This window comes from Manis pentadactyla, chromosome 4, assembly GCF_030020395.1.
Source record: "Manis pentadactyla isolate mManPen7 chromosome 4, mManPen7.hap1, whole genome shotgun sequence".
In the NCBI taxonomy this organism is placed as follows: domain Eukaryota; kingdom Metazoa; phylum Chordata; class Mammalia; order Pholidota; family Manidae; genus Manis; species Manis pentadactyla.
The window spans coordinates 169,952,290-169,974,062 of NC_080022.1; the positions used below are offsets into that span (position 1 = coordinate 169,952,290).

A 21,773-nucleotide genomic window follows, 5' to 3' on the forward strand; every position below is an offset into this window, starting at 1 on the left:
CCCTACCTGGGACGTAAGTGTAAGTAAACATTTAGTTATAAGAATGTTTAGGCTCAGCAGAACTTGAACCTATTTTATAACAGGTTTGTAATAGGAGGTTCTAATGTTTTATGGACAAGCTCTAGCAAACCTAAAAGGAACTCATAAATGCTCTGGTATTTAAACTGGTGCCAAGCATAGGAGGAGATACAAGATTTCCCAACATACCTTTTACACTTGACATGTTTAAAACATGCAGTTTGGCAAATGGCCAATGAAAAACACTTAGCACTACAACAGGGAAATCCAGAATTGGAAAAATAAAAAGTAAATAAGTTAGACTTAGATGGATCAAAAGACTATTGCAAAATAAAATTTGAAATTCCAGGTATGTTGAGAATTCTGATATTTATAAGCAATATTGAAAATTCTGTTCAGAACTGAAGTAAGTCTCATGTCATTTCCCAGAGCCTTATCTCCCTCTAGCATGACTGATACCTCCAGGGAAGATGTGGGAGAGAGAATTTAAAGAGGGCATCCATCAAAATGTCATTTCTAGAAGACATTCCGTCCATGGTCATTCTTTTGCAGTATCAAGGTGTCTCCACTCTTCCCTATTTTTAATTCTATTTTTGGACTTCAGTTGCAAATAATTAAGTCAATTATATTTCTTATATGGCACATTATCATTTTTGATCCTTGCAAGGTCCCTCTTTTATAAATTTTTTTCTTTATGTACTTATATATCAATAAGTTTAATTCCTGTTCTTCTTATGCCCCATTCTCTTCGCATAGGCAGTTATTTTATTCTGTTAATGCATATTGTCCAGGAGAAGGAGACAGCCTGCAGACTTCATCTCCACTATTGGCTCTCCTGTATCTGCAGCCTGCCAGCCAACCCTACAGATAACATGTGCACATATATGCGCCTCCTATGGGTTCTCTTTCTCTGGAGAACCACACTAATACAATACTCCATGGGAGGAATCACCATTTGTTGCCTACCCACTATCCTAGTGGTGGACAACAGATTGCCTTTAGAATCTATGTCATCTCAGAAATGTCACAGTGATCATCCCCATATGTGTCCCCTTATGGACCTGTGTGAGAATTTTGGGGGGTTCGGACCTAAATCATTTCTCAGGTCCAGAGTTCCTTGATTAAAGGGGAAGCCAGATCCCTTTGAGGAAGGACCCTGCACCATTGCTACAAGACACACTGCAAATCTTCCTCTAATCATTCCGCAGAAGAAAACCAGTCCAACCATTAATAATATGTTTTGGTTCAATAATTACACACTGGAAATATGAAATTCGGTCAGAAGTTCCCTTAGACTAACTGTTTTAAAACTGTCTCTTAAAATGTCAAAAACATAACAAACAAACAACTGCCAAAGATCTCTAAAGAGTTTTTAATTTAATTAAATTGACCATTAGGTGAATTGATCTTTAAAAGCAGTTTTAAATTAATCAGCCCTTAGTTATTCTCCATTGCTGACACCTCGTGTATATTTTTATCTGTGGCTTTCCTGGACCATTTCTGTCTTTGGCTTCCCAAGTCGGTTCCCTGTGGGGGAAACTGAGGCCACTCAACTCAAAAGAAATTTGGGTGGACAGGTTGGAAGCCAAGGAATTGTTTGTCTTTCCTTCCTTCCTGCTTGAGCATCTGTAATCCTGGACTCCAGCTGCGCAGACCAACACACACCCACCGACTTAGCGCTCCCAAGGTCATCACGTTCAGTGTGGCCTGAAGGCAATCTCCACGGAGGTGTATAGAGAAGAATGAAAGCACGCCAAAAATCTAATTCATTATGTTTAATGAATCACGTTTTTATTAGCAGTTAGCAGCAAAGGAGTCTTTTTACAGACAGGGCAGCATCAGAAGATGGAAAGAAGGCTTTGTTGAAATGAAATGAATTGATGACACAAGAAAAGGCAGGAGAGGGTGTGGACCACGTTTGCTGAATGACTCTCCACAGTTCGGCAGGATCTCGTAGTCCCTCATCAGGACCTGGAGAGAATGTGGGTCTGGCCTCAGAGTAAAGGTGGTGATCAGGCAGCATCTATGTGGGCCAGAGTCGGGCACCCTCGGTGGCCATGCACCTGTAGACAGTGGCAGACCTCAGAGGAGACCTGAAGAGTGCTCCATCAATGAAGCACAGCTTTGCAGAAGTTGGACTCGGGGCCGGGTTGGCAGGAAGTTGGCAAGCAGGTGCTGGCTTTGCAGAGACTTGGGTGCAAGCAGTTGGAGCCACTACCAGACAGTCTGCCTTAACCTGTCACATAGCAAGCTGGTTGGCAGGAAGGGGATTTGCAGTCACTTTGGTTGCAGGAAGAGGTTCCACTACAGGCTGGCTGACCAGAAAACATGGGGCCACAGGAAGTTAGTTTGCAAGGGTTCTTTACAGAACAAGGGGGCTGGCAGGTAGCCACTGGGTGGCAGATGAAGAATTTGGAAGAAGCCAGTTGGCAATGAAGTGGCGGGCAAGGGGACCCCCAGCACATAGCATCACAAGAACTGAATGCACGTGTCGGTGGTTGGCAGGAAACAGGCATGCAGGGGCGTGACTGGTGAGTCTTGAAAATGTAGCAGATGGGGTGGTAATAAGTCAATTTGCAGGCCTGATCTTCACCACTGGGGGGCTGACATGTGCCTGGTCGGCAGCAAGTTGGCTGGCACGGACTGGCCTTACAGACAGTTGGTGGGCAAGTTGTTTCAGGGCAGGAAGTCACCTCAGAGCAGGATGGCTGGCAGGAGGTAGTGTCACAGCAGACTGACTGGTGACGAGCTGCCTGGTATGATCCAGACATGAAGACAGGTTCCTGGCAGGAGCTTTGTTGGCTGAGTCTGGCTTCACAGCAATTTGCCTGATAACCGGTAGATTCCGAGCAGGAGGGCTGGCATGAACTAACCAGACAAGGAGACTGACCAGTGTCAGATTTACAGCAGCAAATGGGTTGGCAAACAAAACCCACACAATAAGCTGCTGGAAGGCAGGTAGGTTGGCAAGAAGCAGGTTCACAGCTACTTGGGGTACTGCAGGATGGCTGACAGGTTTCTTGGTATGTGGCCAGTTGCCATGTTCTCCTCTGGGAGGAACTAGGCAAACAGATGCCATTTTGGAAGCTGCCACCATTTGAGCATATGGAGGTGGTGGGCACAGCTGGAACGGCCGTGGCCTTTCCAGGACAACAGCTGTCCGCCATGATGCGTTCTGATCTCACTATGGATACTGGAGTCTGAAAGCCATCTGGTACCCAGGGGCTTTTATAGCCCTTCACTAAGGTGTTGGCACGACATAGAGCATCTTTCCTTGTTATTGTTTCTACTCGTTTGGATGCAAACATCTGATTAGCAGGCTTCAGGAGCCTAGGAGATCTTGTCCCCACTTTAAAAACTTGTCTGTCAGGTTGAGAGTTTTCTTTGCTGAGTTTGGATTCCCTGATGCTGCTCCTGCTCTGGGATGAGCTGCCTCTTTTACAGGTTGTTCTCCAGCCTCCCTGAAGCTGGCCTTCCCCTGCCCTAACCTCTCATCAGGAGGCCCGAGCTCAGAAAGACCAGCCTGCTCTTCCACCAGGAATGCAGTTTGGCACCTTTCAGACAATCAGGAAATGAAGCCTTGACCCAGCCGAGGGAGGGCGACGTCAGAGACGGCAAACAAAAAATCAGGCAGTGCGTCTCCACGACATTTTGTTGTCTCTGCCACTTTCTAGAACCTTCCCACTTTGCTTTCCTGAAACTCAACTTTACCCGTACCACTAATAATAATAGTAATGGCTTCGCTTCCACTTATAGCATGTTAACTATATGTCAAGTCTTGACTTCATTTTTCATCAAATCTTTGCAGTGACCTTAGTTAGTAGGTGTAATTGTCACCACTGTGTTAGAGGTAGCAAAATCAACTCAGAGTTTAAATTACTTTCTCAAAATTAGGCAAGTAACAAAGGGTAGAAACCAGATCCAAAGCTAGGAGGGGCTGACCTCAGAACCTCTAATCTCAACCACCTATTAGCCCTCCTGACTTTGGAGTAGAAGAGGGAGACTCTAATATGGTGACTGAAGGCTGGCATCTGCACAGCAGTGCACTGGCTTATGGGCAGATGGCCCAGACCCCATGCTGGGGGGCACTGGGGGGCTCTGGGGGGCACTCTGGCATGCCCACTCCAGTAACTATAATCATCAGCCAGATTAAAATGGTATGACTGCTTACCTTTACTTACCAATATTAACAATCTTTTAATTTGGAAATTTAGTAACTGCAAAATATTTCACCAAAAAAGGAATAAACTCATACTATGGGGTCGACAGCATATGAATTCTATAAATATGAAAACACAATGGCCAGAAGTGATATAAGGACATCACTGTGAAGTGGTTTCAGTATTAAATCAACCTCTTTGAAGAGGGATTTGTGAGAGGCTGTCTTGCTCCTTCCCTTCTTCCTCGGGGCTCATCCTGGCTGTGTGTCAGCAACCAGCTGCAGCATCCCACACCAGTCCGCACCCCGACCTGGTTCTCGCTGGGGATGCAAGATGGAATGGAAAGATCATGTCTCTGAGAACCAGACAGGGCCGATCTCCACTCCTGCTCTGCTGCTAACTCGTTCTGTTCCGTGAGTTAGATCATCACCCAAGTGCTCAAAGTGCCAAGTGTTCATCACTTGCGTGGCTGTTGCTCAAATTAGTTTTGTTCTTACTGGCTGCCGCACAGTATTGAAAGCACTGGGAATTCTGAAAGGTACTTTTCAAAGTACCAGCTACAAAATGCTCTCTGCTTGGCCCTCTTCTCTCCCTCATTTTAAAAGGAAGAGAAACTTTTCTGACCAGAACAATTCCTGGAAAACCTCCACGCTTATCATTCCTCTACCACTGCTTTCTATGTCACGGCCTTGGTCCCCTCCATGCTCTCCGTCTTATCGCTGTTCATTTCAGCATCTTGCAGTCTACAAGTACCTGCGCACCATGTTTTATTCTGAACATCTACCTCCCAGAGCTCTCCTCTCCCAAGAGGAAATAGTCTTGAAGTTACCAAATACATCAATCAAAAAGGAACATGAATATATTTGAGAAACCATGTCCACATCAATCTGAATAAAGGTGCCAATATCCCATGCATAGCACTTGTACTATTTTAAAGCAATTATTCTACATCCATTTTTCTCTGATTCTATTCCTGCCTCCCTTCTTCTTAAAGAAACCTCTCAATAGGTTGGAAAAAGGATACAAACTTTCAGTTATAAGATGAATAAGGTCTGAGACTCTAATGTGTAATGTGGTGACTATAGTTGTCAACACTATATTGTATAAATGAAACTCGCTAAGAGAATTTAACTGTTCTCATCAAAAATATACATATATATGTGAGGTGATGGATGTGTTAATTAACTAGGTGGGAGGAATCCCTCCCTAATATGTGCATATATCAAATCATCACAATGCACATTTTAAATATCTTACAATTTTATTTGTCAGTTATACTAAAGCTGAAAAAGAGAAATTTCCAATGGAGAGAACTTTCGTTCTGCTGTTGTTCAATGCCTAAAGGCACATCTAGTGTATCACCAAGGCTTGTTGTGATTGCATCAAGAAATGTGACAACACATGAAAAACACAAGCTGTGGACAGAACTGGCTTTTGGTTATTTGTGTGTTATTACTACCTGTGACTATCCTGAATTGTAAGTTTATCATTCTCTTGTAAATATAGATATATATTTGTATATATGTGTGTATGCTCATACATATGTATATATGTGTGTGTGTGTTGTTTTTGAACTTTAAATATATATGTAGTCTCTGAGGCATGTTTATATCCACCAACATTACATTGGTAAGGCTCACCATGTTACATGTGGCCATTGTCCAGTTGTTTTCCCTGCAGCATAATATTCCATTGTGTGAATATACCACAGTTTTCTTGCCTCTGTTGATGGGTGCTGGGATTGTTTGTCCTTTATATTCTTCATCTATAAAATAGGGGAAAAGAAATCTTACCTCACAAAATGGTGAGTGATGTACATGGAATGATGAGTCTGTGCTTGGCACAGAGAATTAAAACCCTGGCCAACTCCTCTCTTGATTCTGAAATGAAATGGAGATGAATCCCAACGGACTGATGATGGTACAGTTAACTCCAACACCAACCTGTAGGAGAAGTTCCACTTTCCACTTTGTCTAACACAGTGCTTCTCAAACAGGGGTGATTTTTGTCCACCCCCTGGGATGTTTTCCATAGTCTGGAGACGTTTTTGGTCATCATCACATTTAAGGGATGCTACTAGCATCTAGTTGGTAGAGGCCATAGTTGCTGCTTAATATAATGTGAAGGACAGTACCCATGACAAAGAAATATCCAGCCCAAAATGTCAATAGTACTGAAGTTGAGAAACCCTGGTCTATCCTCTCTTGTGCTTAGAATAGCCCAAGATGAACCTTGAGGACAAGGGACAACCCTTCATTCTGTGCATTAAGTGTAAGGGATGACTTCTTTGAAAAGACTCTGTCCATAGAGAGTCTAAGAGGATATGTATAGAGTTTACAGTGTGTCTTATAGGGACTAGGAGAACATAAGCAAAGACTTTGCACAAGAAATCCAGGTTCCCTTCCTTATTATAAATATGACTCACACACACACACTTGTTTTCATCCCACTGTGGACCCAAAGCCATTGGCTTCCTCCCCAGTCTCCCTGTATCCAAGTCCGTGCTACTCCATTAGGTTCTACACATCAAAGCCAGAGGTACATTCCAAAACCCGGTGTTATTCATGTCATTGCCCTGCATGTGACACTTCCATGCCTTCATGTCAGCCCTGCACCAAACCCAGATGCCTCTGTCTAGCATACAAGACCCAGTAAGAGCAGGTCACTATCTACATATCTAACCTTAGAGCTCAACACTCCTCCAAGCACACCTCTGCCCAAACCTTGATTAATAAACAGTGTGCTCACAAGTCCCACTCATTTGTATATGTTTTCTCTGCCTGGAAAGTTCTTCCTTCCTAGTTTCTAACTGGTTAATCCCTATTTGTACTGAAAGACTTAGCTGCAGTATCACAATTCCCAAGAATTCTTCCCTCTTTCTCTCCATGCTCTGCTGAGTTCAAAGTGTGCTGTGCTTACATTTAGCCTGGTACTTGGCACAGTGGAACGTAGTGATGGTCTCTCTGCCTGTCTGTCTCCCACTGGAAACTAGCTCCTTGAGGAGAAGCCTGAGACTTTTGTCTTCTCCTTCCTAGAGCTGAGCACAGTCCCTGGTACCAGCAGCCATCTAATGAAGCTTGTTGGATGGATGGGTGGATGGATGGAGGGAGGGAGGGAGGGAGGGATGAAGCGAGCTACTCTCAAAGACCAAACGAGTCAACTGATGAGACTATGGCATTAACAAGAAAGCAATGAGAACAGTATGTCCCTTCAACTTAACAATGTTTATTGGACTGTTAAATATCTAATGGAAGAAGTACCCAAGGAATATGAGCACACACTGCAAGGGAGCACACACATTAGACAGAAAAAATCTTATGTCAGGAAAGAGATTTAAGATAACGTGGCAAAGGAGCTCTTCTCAGCTTGATTGTGGCAGCAGACAGGAACCTAGAATGTTCTTGGTGCCTGGAGGCCTTCATTTGGACCACAAGTTACTGACATTGCTGATGAGTTGTTTGAAGCATAAGTAGATGGCAAGTGATAAAGCAGAAAGAAAAAGATTCTAAGTTAGAATGAGCTTTGGGGAGGGCAGTCAAGTCTTCTCTCTATTTGGAGGTTTGCTTACAGGAATTGGTGGGTCAAGGCCAGTTCAAGAGGCAGCAGGCTGACTGGCTGCAGCTGCATGGGTGATTGGGCTGGTGGGCTTGGCCTCGGCGGGCTGACAGGGATCGGCACGTGAGACCTCTGCTGCGCAGGGCATTGAGTCAGCACAATCAGGATGGCTGGAAGTGGACTTTTTGCAATCCCGTTTGCAGGAGTCAGCACAAGGCAGGTGGGAGCAGACGGGGTGGTAAGAGATAGAAGTGACACAGGCCGGGCGGCGCAGGATGGAGTAACATGGGCGGTAGCAAGCAGGGCGGTAGGAGAAGGATGTCACATACGGCTGCCTGTAGGTGATGGATCTGGGGCAGCTTAGGCGGCAAACTGGGTGGTAGGGAACTGAAGTCGTGCAAGACTGTTTGCAGGAGCCGGGCACATAGAAAGTGCGAGAGCAAACTGGTTGGCAGATGGCAGATGCAGAAGACCCTGGGCGGCAGCAAAGAGGTTGGCAGGAAGTAGATGGACAGGAAACAGGCTCACAGCAGACAGACTGAGAGCGCTTGACTATGTAGCAGGCAGGCTGACGTGGCCTGGGTACACAGGCGTTCGGTGGGCAAGAGCTGGGCTCAGAGCAGATGGGTTGGCAGATGCTGGAGACACAACAAGGTGGCTCTTGGCAAGTGCTGGGGCCACAAGGTGGCTCGCAAGAGCTGGGAACACGGCAGACAGGGCGGAAGCAGACAGGCTCACAGACCAGAGCCGCACAGGTGGTGGGCTGGCAAGTGCTGGTCTCCGAGCAAGATGGCTCACAAGGACTGGGGTCACAGCAGACAGCCTGGCAGCTATTGGCCACAGAGCAGACAGATGGACAGCAGCTAGGTGTGGGGCACACCGGCTGACAGCAAGTGGTTTGTGGCTCACAAACCACTGGTTGGCAGGAACTCGGCACGGTGCAGACAGTTGAGCAGCAGCTGGGCTCACAGACAACTGGCTGGCAGCAGCTGGGTTTGCACACAGTGGGCTGGCAGGGAGTGGGCACACAGAGGACCGGTTGACAGGAAGGGATCTCACAGCACACAGGTTGGGCACAGTTGTTCACAGGACAGGAGGGCTGACAAATGGTCACCTCGCAGCACACAGGTTGGGCACAGCTGTTCACAGAACAGGAAGGTTCACAAACAGTGGCCTCGTAGCACACAGGTTGGGCACAGCTGCTCACAGAACAGGAGGGCTCACAAATGGTGGCCTCGCAGCACACAGGTTGGGCACAGCTGCTCACAGAACAGGAAGGCTCACAAATGGTCGCCTTGTAAAATACAGGTTGGGCACAGCTGCTGACAGAACAGGAAGGCTCACATATGGTGGCCTCGCAGCACACAGGTTGGGCGCAGCTGCTCACAGGACAGGAAGGCTGGCAGCATTGTGAGCCACAGCTAGATGATCCACAGCTATCTTGACAAGTCACCAGTTGCCACGTCTGGCTCCGACAGGAACTAGGCAGGCAGACAGGCCCTCTGCAGCTCACCTCAGTGGAGCAGAGTGAGATGGCTGGCACAGAGTGGCATTTCCTAGAATAGCAGTTTCCAGACATGGTGGAGGTGCCTCTGCTCCCTTGTGAGTGCTGAGAGGTTGCTGCTGACTGCGACAGCTCTCCGAGGCCCTCACTTTTATATCCCCTCACTGGCACAGGCTGTTTGGAGCCCCTGCATCTTTTCCTCATTGATGTTTGGGCCTGTTTTCAGAGAAACATCTTATTATGCCAAGGTTTGTTGATCTGGAAGTTGTTTATCTACCTTTAAAAAAAGCTGTTATGTTTATTGACTTGCTAAATTTGGAATCCTCAGAGCTGCAGGTCATCTTGGAATAAGCATCATTGCCTCCAAGCTGAATGATCTGTGTTTCTGAACATCACGAACAGTGGAAGAAGAAAGGAACTTAGAATTTATCCACCTTCTAGTCCTCTGTACCAGATCCATTTTCACAGATCTCTCTCTGATAGGCAGATAGGCATGCAGGCAAACTCATTGCAATGCAATAATATAAACTCAACAACAGACATACAGGGATTAGTAGAGAGGAGCAGTGGTAAACTCTGTGGGAGAGCGGCTATTTGGCTGGATTTTAAATGACTGTGCTTTATAACAATGGTCTTATTCAAAACCATCAGCAATCCCATGAGACAGGGATTCATCTCTCCCCATTATAGGTGAACAAAGGAAGGGTGACTGGCAGACAGTTTGAGTTACTTGCTGAAGATCCTGCACAGCTTGCTCCCTAATCCAGGGCTGCCCTCCTTCCTCCTCACCATCCTATCTGCACAGACCTTTCTCAGAAGCCTTTGTCAAAGCCACATGTCACTGGCTCATCCCACAGTGCTGTCCTCCATCCTGTCTGTGAACAGCTGTGCCCCAAACCAATGGCTTTACCTGTTCCTAGAAAGCACTTGACCTAGCTTCTCTGCTTTTCCTCCCTCTTTTCCTCCACCCACCCATACTACAAACATTCAGTAGTTCTCCAGAGTCCTTGCCTTTGGTGATTTTAACAGTTCCTAAAGGAAAGATACCTCTAAGACCCAAAGAATAAAGATGAAAGACAAGGGGTCTTTTACAAAGATATTGTGAACAAAATTAAAGAACTCAAATGCTTCCTTGGTGCTATGTCATTGCTACTGCTTGAGACAGACATGAGATGACAAGTGAACCCCAGGTTTTCAAACACCAAGGCCTGATAGTCTTGCTCAGTGAAGACCCTGCCTTGCTTCCACCATGTGCTTTCAGCATCAGTGCAAAAGGCAGGCTCTCCTTTGGGAAAGCTAGACCATTGTGCCATTCATTCATCATCTTTCTCCCTTCATTTATTAATTTATGCATTCATTCACTCAATAGCCCTTTTATTCATCCACTCAACTCAGCCATCATTGGGTTCTGTGTGAGGAATACAAAATGAATGAGTTGTAACTCTTGCCATGAAGAGTCCAAGTTTAGAAGAGAGACAGATACATCCATAAGCAATTATGGTACAGTATATGTATAAGTGCTATGACAGATGGATGCATGAGGTCTTATAGGGGCACCCAGGAGAAACACCATGGTTTTGGGGAAATTAGGGAAGGCTTCTCAAGAGCATGATACATTCAGGGGCAGCAAATAGTTCCACAGCCAGGATGAAAAGTGTAAGGGGACAGACAAGGACAATGATAGGTTTAGAGGGGTAACAAGGCACTCAGTCATGAAAAGCCTGTGGACCATGATAAGAAGTTGGATTTTATATTGACACCCAGGAATTTTAAGAAGGGAGTAAGTTAACCAGTTTGCCCTTTGGAAAATTCTCTCTGGCTGTGGAGAAGGGATTGGAGAAAGAGGGCAAGTCTGGAGCCAGGGAGATCATTATGGGTCTGGGGCTATTACCCAAAAGCTTTGTGCTGACAACCCAAACTTAGAAGTGCCTTGGGACTGGAGAAATATAAGAGGTGCTAAAGAGGCAAAATCCATAGGGCTTAGTGGCTGAAAGTGGAAATTTAGGAACAGGAAGTGGTATCCTTCAGATGTAGCTCTCAGGCAATGGGAAAAGAGGATTTGGGGACAGCTTTATAGAAGGTAAAGCAACTCCAAGCAACTCCCAAGACCCTGATCCCCACCTTTCTGGCTTCCCTCCACCCACCTTCTCTTCTTCAGCTAAGCCAGCAATGAAATTCCAGATGGAGACGGCCCTCCTTCCAACAAGTCCCTCATAAACTCTCTCAATTAAGAAACTCATGTAGCATCATCTGTCATACTGGAATGTCATCTCCTCAAAGAATCCTTTTCTGCTAAGTGGAATAAGCAGCTCTTTTTAACTATCTAGCCCATTCCTACTTTATTCTTTTTATAGCTCTTGTCTCCCTTGACATTATATAAGCACCATGAGGGCAAGGATTTTGTTTACTCACTGATGTATACCCAGCACTAGAGCAGTGTTTGATACATAGGTGGATCATAATTAATATTTACTGCATGAATGAATGAGGACCATTGTGGACAGCTGGAAAGGACAACTCTTTGTCAGTAATTCAAAGACATCACTACCCTCCACTCACCCATCTGGGAGACCATGGCCTTGAGCAGTGGAAGAATCAGCTGTTCTGAATCACAACTACTCAGTGCAGACCCACTGACCTCTTGGCAACTTTGTCCTGTTGGCATATGCTTCTGCTCTGGCTATGCCTTTTTCCTGGGGGTTAAAGAGCAGTTCTTAGGAGGCTAATTCCAACGAGGGAAAAAAATTATCTAAATAGTAGAATCTGAAACTGATTTAGGGCAGTCAAAACTTGAATTCTCTCCTAAGCAAGACACTACTAATACTGCTGGGTTTTAAATGAAACAAAGAAATGAAAACACAATGAGCTACCACTATATACCTACTAGAACAGCTAAAAATAAAAACTGACAATATCAACTATTAGCAAGGACAGAGAGTAACTAGAACTCTCAGACATTGCTGGTGGGAATGCAAAATGGTAACCACTTTGAAAAACAGTTGGGTAGTTTCTTTTTGCTGCTGTATATTTATTTTATTTATTTTTTTATTAAAGTATCATTGGTATACAATCTTATGATGGTTTCATATAAACAACACTGTAGTTTCAACACTCACCATTTGGGTAGTTTCTTATAAAGTTAAACATTCACTTACTATGTCCCCAGCAATCCATCACCTAGGCATTTCTCCAAAATAAATGAAAACATATGTCCAAAAAAAAACTTGTACATAAAGGCTCATATCAGTTTTATTCATAATAGCCCAAAACTGGAAACAACCCAAATGCCCATCAGTGGATGAATATTTATTTAATGCAGTTTATTCATACAATGTAATACTATTGAAAAGGAATGAGGGAGAATATATTCATAAATGACATATCCGATAAGGGGTTGATATCCAAAATATGTAAAGAGCTCATGCACCTCAACAAACAAAAAGCAAATAATCCAATTAAAAAATGGGCAGAGGATCTGAGCAAATACTTCTCCAAAGAAGAAATTCAGATGGCCAACAGGCATGTGATAAGATGCGCCACATCGCTAATCATCAGAGAAATGCAAATTAAAACCACAATGAGATATCACCTCACACCAGTAAGGATGGCTGCCATCCAAAAGACAAACGACAACAAATATAGCCAAGAATGAGGGCAAAGGGGAACCCTTCTACACTGCTGGTGGGAATGTAAATTAGTTCAACCATTGTGGAAAGCAGTATGGAGGTTCCTCAAAAAGATCAAAATAGAAATACCTTTTGACCCAGGAATTCCACTCCTAGGAATTTACCCTAAGAATGCAGCAGCCCAGTTTGAAAAAGACATATGCACCCCTGTGTTTATTGCAGCACTATTTATAATAGCCAAGAAATGGAAGCAACCTAAGCATCCATCAGTAGATGAATGGATAAAGAAGATGTGGTACATATACACACTGGAATATTATTCAGCCATAAGAAGAAAACAAATTCTACCATTTGCAACAACATGGATGCAGCTAGAGGGTATTATGCTCAGTGAAATAAGCCAGGCAGAGAAAGACAAGAACCAAATGATTTCATTCACCTGTGGAGTATAAGAACAAAGAAAAAACTGAAGGAACAAAACAGCAGCAAACTCACAGAACCCAAGAATGGACTAATAGTTACCAAAGGGAAAGGGACTGCAGAGGATGGGTGGGAAGGGAGGGATAAGGAGAATAAGGAGTATTAGGATTAGCACACATAATGTAGGAGGCAGGGCATGGGGAAGGAAGTACAGCACAGAGAAACAAGTAGTGACTCTACAGCATCTTACTACACTGATGGACAATGACTGTAATGGCATATGTGATGGGACTTGATAATGGGGGGAATCTAATAACCACAGTGTTGCTCATGTAATTGTATATTAATGATTCCAAAATTTTAAAAAATAGCAAAAAAAATAGTAAAGGAGTGAACTATTGATATCTGCAACATGCATGAATATAAAAAATATTAGTTTATGTGAAAAAGTATTATTTCATTTATATGAAATTCTAGAAATGGCAAAAAGGGGTTGGAATGAGGCTGGGGTTGGAAGTGGGGAGGATTGCCTGCACAGGGACACTGAGGAATTTGAGGGATGACAGAAAGTTCTATACCTTGAGTGCAGTTGTGGTTACTTAAATATACACAGTTGTCATGTCTCATCAAACTGTACACTAAAAATAGGAGTACTTCATAATATGTTAATTATATCTCAATAAAGTCTTATAAAAATTAAAACAAGGTTTTAAGAAGGCAAAGAAAAAAACAGCATAATCCCAGTTTTACTTGTAAATATGGTTAGAAAGGAGTCTTGGAAGATACATAAAATCTTCCAAGGTAATAATAAAATAATAAAATCTGAGTGGTGAGAATTCAGGTGGCTATTGTTTCTTCTTTATATTCTTCTGTATATTTTCAAATTTTTAGGGATCATTGTTATGCTTATAATTAGAAAAAAATGTTTTTGTTTTATTTGTTGAATGAAACATTTCTTTGCAGGAATAAAAATAAATATTGTTCTCCCAGGGCATAGAGCAGAATTTGTTTTATAGAGCAAAAATTGAATTTATCTTAAGATCACATTCAGCAAGAAGGTGAATCAACTATCTTTGGAATTTTAACTCTCCAGCTGGACTCACATATGCCTGGGTCAGGCCCCACCTAGCAGATGGACACTTACCCTTCTCATCCCTGGGACTCAGGAGAAAGAAATACACCTGGTTCCAGAACAAGAAAATCTAATCCAGAAATTGGCAACTTCACCAATGCATGCAGCGGGAGAAAGGAACTGGACTGCCCAGAACATCCTTAGAACCTGTGTGCTCAGAGTTCTGCCACAAAAATCCCTTCCATTCAGAACTAAGCTTGTTTTATGAAAGCATCCTCCCCTGGCTTTGCCAGAAAGTTCTGAGTGAAGCTGAAGCCCTCCTGCAGAACGCTTCTAGAACTGTAATGCAGAAGGAAGCCGTGCCCCTCCTTCAAAACTAACCTTGACCAACATCAACATTCATCCTGGAGCTTTTAAAAATGCAGGTTCCAGGGCTTCTCACCATAGAGCTAATGGACAAAAGTGGTGAGGCCCAAGGATCTGTATTATAAATAAACAAACAAACAAACAAACTTAAAAGCCATCCCAAGTGGATCTCACAGAGCACCCATAATCTTTAGTCTACCAGTGGAGTTCTTGTTAAAACACCCTTGTAGATTCTGCATCTGTGTCTCTCCGGGAGGCCTCCACAATCTCCATTTAATCTAGCCCAGGTGATTCTATTGTTTGTGGAGGTGTTCCACAAACCACAGTTCAAAAGTCATATCGTGGATGCAGAGTAAATGTTCCTGGCCCACTGCCCAAGAGGGAGCCAAGGAAGAGGCAGGAGAACTAATTTGGTTATGCCAGCGTGCTTGGATTTATTAAGAAGCTAACAAAGAGGAATTTTTGTATCTGAAAAGTGTCAGAAAGCCGGGGAGGAGGGGTCATTCCCAAAGTCACCTTGAATAAGAGAACGCCTTATCATGACCAGACATTCAACTTCTTGAAAGGAAAGCCATGGGGATTCGCCCTTTGAGTTTCCGGCACCACTTTGGGTGGGACCGGGTTTGTGGGCCTCACCAGGGCCCAGCTCTCCTTCAGGCCTCCAGCCACCAGGACAGGCGTGGAGAACAAGCCCTCCTCCATAAATAGCACGGGGGGCAGGCCGCAGTCCCCGGGCGGGTAAGGTCCTGGAGACAAGGGGTCTCCACCTGGAGCAGAAAGAGGCGTTCACTGGGCTGTCTGGGTGGAGGGAGACAGGGGCTCATTTGGTGTCGCACGCAGGCGCGGGCTGGCAGCACACAGGGCCGCAGCACCCCGAGGGGCCGCAGCAACTGGATCCGCAGCAGCCGCCGCCGCAGCCTCCGCAGCCGGATCCGCAGCAGGAAGACCCGCAGCAGTCGCCCCCACAGCCCCCGCAGCCCGAGCCCCCGCAGCCGCAGCAGGACGCGCAGCAGGGTCCACAGCAGCCGCAGCAGGCGGGCTGACAGCAGCACACTTCACAGCAGTCCTGCTCCTGCGGGCAGCAGGCGAAACAGTCCCCTGAGCAGCACCCCATGGTCCCGGCTGGACAGGCGCAGGTCAGGAACGCCGCCGAGTTCCCCACATCTGACAGTGGCCAGCCAGGTGGCAGCTTTTATATTCCCCCACTGGAGGGTGTTGGCACAAGGCACAGGATGTTTTCTTTGTTATGATTTATGCCAGTTTCCATAAGAACATCTCATTAGCTGCCTATTTATTTTCCAGCCCGAGTACTTCAACTCATAAAAAAGCCCCACTCCTCCCAAAAGCTGTTTGTCTAGAGGGTAAAAATATATCTTTGAAAAGCCCTGTCATCATGGCCAATCAGGGGCCAGCCGTCAGAGCCCAGGCTGGAGAGAGGAAGGGAAGCCTGCCACGGACTCCGGCTCCGGAAGGCACGCGGCTCTTCCCCATCTCCAGTGGCAGGTTGGCAGCAGACCCCTTGGTCACAGAGGCCAGTCAGGAAAAACCAGAATGGTAGAAACCGGAGGCCCTGTGCCTTCTCCCTCAGGCACATCGGCTCTAGAAGTTCTGGTCATGTGGCTCCTTCCAGGTGGAAATGGCACCCTCATGCCAGCCCTCTGGAGTGAGGCAGATGTGTGTGTGTGTGTGTGTGCGCGCGCACGCACTGGGCTTGGGCAGTGAGCATCAATCATGAGTATTAACTGCCCTGTGAAACCGGGAGAGACTCATCCTAGAACTGCGAGGGGCTGGAAGCCCTGTTCTCTCTGGGCTGCGTCCCTCTAAAGGGGCTGGAAGACCTGTGGTCCGAAGCTGCACAAGCCCACCCCAGGCCTTCCCTGGTAGAAGGAGGAGGAGAAGGAAGGAGGAAGAGAAGAAGGAAGCAAAGAAGAAAGGGAGGGAAGGAAGATCATTGAATATCCAAAACACTGCATTAAAATGTGCACTTTTAAAATAAATTCCAACCTTACAGACCATCTGGCGGGATGAGGGGATCAGCATACAGAACACCCAGAGAGCCATTCCAGGGAATAAATGCTTTTGGAAAAAGCCGAGATGCTACAGAGGATTTAGGTCCGTGTGTAAATTGTGAGATGGGTCCGAATTCCCGTCATGGGGCTTTGAGCTTGTCATCGTCTTGGAATGATAATGGCAGCCCCGGAGCCTGCAGCCTCAGCCCTTTGGAATGCAGCGAGCACCCAGGCGGGTGGAGACCTGGAGCACCGCACACAGCCCCTGCTTTTTTAGTGCGTCTTTTCTTTTCAGAGGGGCCTGGAGGTGAGGCCACCCCTAAGAAGAGCCAGAAGGGCTGAGAAGGTGGGGTGAGGGGATTGGCAGGTGGGGGTGGCATGGGGTGGCGATGGGTTATTTAGATTTGATGCGATGGTCAATACTTCACAAGATGTGGAATTTTAGAACTTGGAGGAACCCCAAGTCATCATGTGGTCCAGGGTTTCTATACCTGATTTTACGTTAAGAATTGCCTAGAATGGGGGCTTTTGAAAAATACAGATTCCCAACCCTCAGTCCAGCCCTGTTAAATCAGAATATGTGCTCCTAGGAGCTTGAGAAACTATATTTTAGGGTTTTCCAGATGACTCAGGTTATCAAATAAGTTAGGTAACACTGTACAGTTTAATGCCACCATGACCATCCCCCCAAGCACCAGAAGATGATACCAAGGCCCAGGGAGGACACATTAATGACAGATTGGGCCCCTAACTCAGATGTTCTGTTCCCTGGTCCAGCATCCTTCTGCCACCCCACATCCATAGATGGACGCCTCATACTGTGGCGATGTCCACGGCAGCACAGACTCTTTGTCCTTGTTGGTAGCAGGTGATGCACTCCCCAGGAGATGCACAAGGGGCATGCAGAGTGGTCTCCCTCCTCCCTCCCAGTCCCACCAGTCGGCCCCCTTGCCTCTCCCCCACTCTCCCTTTGCTCCTGGTGTTACCTAACCCCTCTGTGCCTGAATTTTTTCACCCATAAAACAGAAATTATGATAATAATAGTGCCAATCTCATAAGGTTCTTGTGAAGATTAAGTCAACATATATATAAGACACTTAGAACAGTGATTGGCGACCTACTGTTTGATAAACATTAGCTGTTACATTACTTATATATAAGAAGGTAGATGTGTAGATATGGATATATTTTTGTTCATTACACATGGCAGCATGTTTCATGGTAGCATGATACACACACTGTTCTTAACTCTTCTTCCTCTTAACAGGGCCTCTTAGAGCTCATCCTGTAACAGTACATATAGAAGCATAGTATTCCATTGTACTGATTATTTATTTAATCAATTCATGTTTCTAATGTTTTGCTATTATATTTAGTTTCAAATATTTTGCTAGTGTGTAACAGTGTATTTACACATGTCTTGATGTGTCCCTCCCATAAATTCTTGAAAGAAAATGCTAGATCAAAGAGTTTTTTCATTGGTAATTTTCATGCGTGTTGCCAAATTACCTTTCATAAAGGTTGTACCAATTTCCACTCCCATCAGTAACGTGTGAGAGTATCTGTCTCTTCATACTTTCCCATGCAATGTGTTATCAAAGTCTGTGACTTGCCAATGCAATAGCAGGAAGATAGGATCTTGGGATAGTTTTACTTTGCATTTCTATTAACTGTGAACATTTCATATGCTTAAAAGCTATTTATGTACCCCCTTCTGTGAATTGTGTTTCCACATCCATTGTCCATTTTCCTATTAGCTTGGTCTTTTTTTTTGTCTGATAAGAATCCTTTGTGAAACAGGAAATAAAAGCTTTGTCTGTATTATGAGTTATAAATGTTTTTCCCAGATTATTAGCCTTTAGCACTGTACTTAAATAATAATAATAATATTTACATCATAAACTTCAAGCCTGCTTACTGTGAGATTACTGAGAAATGCAAAAAACTAAAGACAAGAAAATAAAAATAATACAACCCCACAACAGAAATTTTTACTATGCATATTCTAATTTCCCTTTTAGTGTTTTTTTCCTAAAGATTTGCATATAAATACTGATCTCAGGTACAAGTTTCTAAATCCATATTCTAAAGTATGTTAAAAATATACTTTTGTAAAGCATTATCTACCACACACTGAGATAAACTCCTGATGGATAACAGCATTGAATGTAAAATGCAAATATATAAAAAAATGTAACTATATAAACTAAAAGAAGTTTTTCTCTAAGACTGACAAACTATTTCAATCTTTCATTCCAGTTTATGGGGAAAGAAAAGTCAGTTCTGTATAAACTCAGAAATCATTCAGCACTTCTCCCTCCCCATCCTCCATCCAGAGGTGGCGTCTGAGGTGTCGGGAGCTTAGACAGTCTGGCACTGAGGAGGAAGGCAACTGGTACACGTTGGGCATCCAGGGAAAAGTTCATGGTCCTCTCTTACTCTCAGCCACCATCCTCCCTCTAGTGGCTCCAGCTGAGATATTTGAGTTCTCCCTGCTCTCCATGATCTTGGCACCCTTCCATCACTGGGTCCAGGACACCCAAGGTCCTCCAACTGACCACCTATTATCTTCTGCACAGAAGTCCATTTTGAACTGCATCAGCCCAGCATTGCCTTGAGTCATCCTTTCTGCATTTCCACAGTAATAATCCCACCCTGGGGACAGTGAATATAGAAACCCCACTGGTACCCAAGTTATGAGAAAGGAGCAGCTGTGAAAGAAATTGCAAAAGAAAGATAAGACTATCTTTTTACAAAATTGAAATCTTTCTATGTAAATTGATTTGTACACTGAATATTGTGTTTCACCTGAGAAAATGCTCATGAATATGTTAATTATTAAATATTAAGAAATTTTAAGTATTTTTATTTTCAAATTAATGCAAGCCTTCCCTAGTGTTGGATGTCTAAATTTCCAATTTTCCAATATTCAAAGCAAAACACCAAGGTGAACGAACTTTTTTGATGTGTATCTTTGTGCCTCTTTATTATCTCCCTTAAATAAATCCCTAGAAATACAATTACTGTATCTTCAGCATGTTAATAATTTTAAGGCTATTAATAAATATTAAAAAACCATCCTCCAGAAAAAGTTGTTTACATTTGTGCCCACAATGCCAATGAGACAGGGACCATAGGTGTAGTCAGAGTAGGGTGAGGGCCTCCGGAGGGGGCAGGGCGGGATATCTGTAGTCAGAGCAATGTAACTACATGCAAGGAACCCCCCCTGCTAAAACTCTGTGTTAAACATTGAGCTCTAGAATCATTCTTCAGTGAGATCAGTTACTGTTCCCCAGATAAAGAAGAGTAGCACATGTTTTATTATGCTAATCATTTGTAACTATGTGTAAGATTCACTTTAGCATGCTAAAAGGCCCAGGCCTGTGCGCTGTCTTTCCTCCTTCAGATCTGACTAGATGATTTTGCAAACTGAGCAACTAAGCATGCAGACCCAACTGTAGACCGCATGGTAAAAGGCAGGAAGAATTCCATCTTAAAGATAAGATTGCATTTTAACACCCAGGAAGTTCAAGAGGCAAGATTCTTTAGCAAGTAGACAATAATACCTCAGCCCACCTTGGGGGCTGGGCAAGCAGCCTTTTGATGTGCTTCCGGACCAAGGCGCCGGTGTCCCAGAGAGAAATCAAGGCAGGAAATTCCTTACAGTTAAGTTAATTTTTAATATTCAGGAACCACTTACCAAGTCCCCACCCCTAAGTTTTTTCATGTTCTCGAAAAATCCTCAACTGCCTATAAAACCCCCTAGACAACACACCACTACGGACTCTCTTGTCCCCTCCTGGCGTGAGCCAGGAACTCTGTCCCTTCACTTTATCTCTAAATAAAAGCCTGTACCTTGCTCTCCTACCTTGACTGTTTGTGAGGCTCATTCTTCAGCTCCGCAAACAAGAACCCCGGCATCACCTTCACCAATACCAATTATTATTTTTAAATCCCTTTGTCAAGAGATTTGTTGTGATTGACAGTCCAGTCATGAATCTCTTTGCAGTATTTATTTGTACTTATTTCATTATTAGTGCATTTATTTTGTAGACCATTTTTATTTCTTCCTTTGGGAATTACCCGCTCATGCCAATTTTTCTATTAAGCTACTCATTTTTCCTAATTTATTTACAAAAGTTTATTTTATGCTAAATATAAACTTTCTTTTCTGCACTCACATATGATGGAAAATTTGTTCCAGGGTGTCATTTCCTGTTAATTATGTCTGTGGTGTTTTTATATATACAATTTTCTTTTTATATAGGCAAATCTACCTGTATTTTCCTTTCTGCCACTTTATGCTTTGAAACTTCTTCACCAACTAAGACAACTATTAACTTTATTTTCTTTTAGTTTATATAGTTACATTTTTGTACATTTTTGCATTTTACGTTTAATGCTGTTATCAGGAATTTATCTCAGTGTGTGGTAGATAATGCTTTACAAAAAAATCCTGAGTATTTTTATTGGGGAACTTGAGTGTCTATTAATGCTTATAGTGCAAGAAAGAACGGATGGGGAGGTACAGCAAGAGTCATTAAATATTAGGCATGGCATCTGTTCTGGAAGCCTCTAGTGTTCATCAGGTCTTTATTGCAGCTTCCCATGTTTCTTTTAAAGACACTCACAAGATAGGCCCTGATTCTGGCTTCATGAAAAGCATGCAACAAAAACTTGATTTGATGTGAGAATCTTATATTTGCATGGCACTGATATAAATCACATGTCCAATTAACCATCTCTTGGTAAAGGGGGCACATTATCAACCCCTCTCATCTTACCAGACACTGTACTAGGCACTTTATGTGTTTTCATGGTTAATGCTCAAGCTAATAGGTATTAGTACCCTTATTTTGTACATGAGTCACTGAGGCTCGTGGAGATCAATTACTTTATCTAGAAGATGCACAGCTTGGAACTGAACCCAGACCTGTCTGCTTCTGAAGCCTATCCCCCTTCCCCTCTGTCAGGCTTTCCTGAGGGAACCACAGAAAACTGCCTCTGTCTCTCCATAAGAATATATCTTCAAGTGATTGTAAG

At 44.0% G+C, this 21,773-nt stretch overlaps 3 protein-coding genes across 3 annotated transcripts; all 3 read right to left on the minus strand.

The window, feature by feature from the left end:
* Positions 1-1,778: 1,778 nt before the first annotated feature.
* KRTAP29-1 (keratin associated like protein 29-1) lies at positions 1,779-3,198 on the minus strand. Its single transcript, XM_057501967.1, has 2 exons — positions 2,712-3,198; positions 1,779-2,666 (listed from the first exon to the last, which is right to left on the minus strand). Exons 1-2 carry the CDS (start codon positions 3,183-3,185, stop codon positions 2,250-2,252), a joined length of 891 nt encoding a protein of 296 aa, XP_057357950.1. The 5' UTR covers positions 3,186-3,198; the 3' UTR covers positions 1,779-2,249.
* Positions 3,199-7,389: 4,191 nt separating this feature from the next.
* On the minus strand, positions 7,390-9,350 carry LOC118911178 (keratin-associated protein 16-1). The gene has a single exon (XM_036882901.2). It carries the CDS (start codon positions 9,310-9,312, stop codon positions 7,771-7,773), a length of 1,542 nt encoding a protein of 513 aa, XP_036738796.2. The 5' UTR covers positions 9,313-9,350; the 3' UTR covers positions 7,390-7,770.
* A 5,780-nt stretch (positions 9,351-15,130) lies between these two features.
* On the minus strand, positions 15,131-15,896 carry LOC118911148 (keratin-associated protein 17-1). The gene has a single exon (XM_036882849.2). The coding sequence runs from the start codon at positions 15,833-15,835 to the stop codon at positions 15,542-15,544; it is 294 nt and encodes a 97-aa protein (XP_036738744.2). The 5' UTR covers positions 15,836-15,896; the 3' UTR covers positions 15,131-15,541.
* Between the last annotated feature and the right edge of the window lie 5,877 nt (positions 15,897-21,773).

Excerpts from the sequence above, each read along its gene's own strand:
- LOC118911148 (XM_036882849.2), bottom strand. The coding sequence starts at position 15,835 with ATGGGGTGCTGCTCAGGGGACTGTTTCGCCTGCTGCCCGCAGGAGCAG.
- LOC118911178 (XM_036882901.2), bottom strand. The coding sequence starts at position 9,312 with ATGTCTGGAAACTGCTATTCTAGGAAATGCCACTCTGTGCCAGCCATC.
- KRTAP29-1 (XM_057501967.1), bottom strand. The coding sequence starts at position 3,185 with ATGGCGGACAGCTGTTGTCCTGGAAAGGCCACGGCCGTTCCAGCTGTG. Across the intron at positions 2,667-2,711 it reads GCCAGCCATCCTGCTCTGAG|GCCAGTCCGTGCCAGCCAAC; the intron begins GTGACTTCCTGC and ends ACTGTCTGTAAG.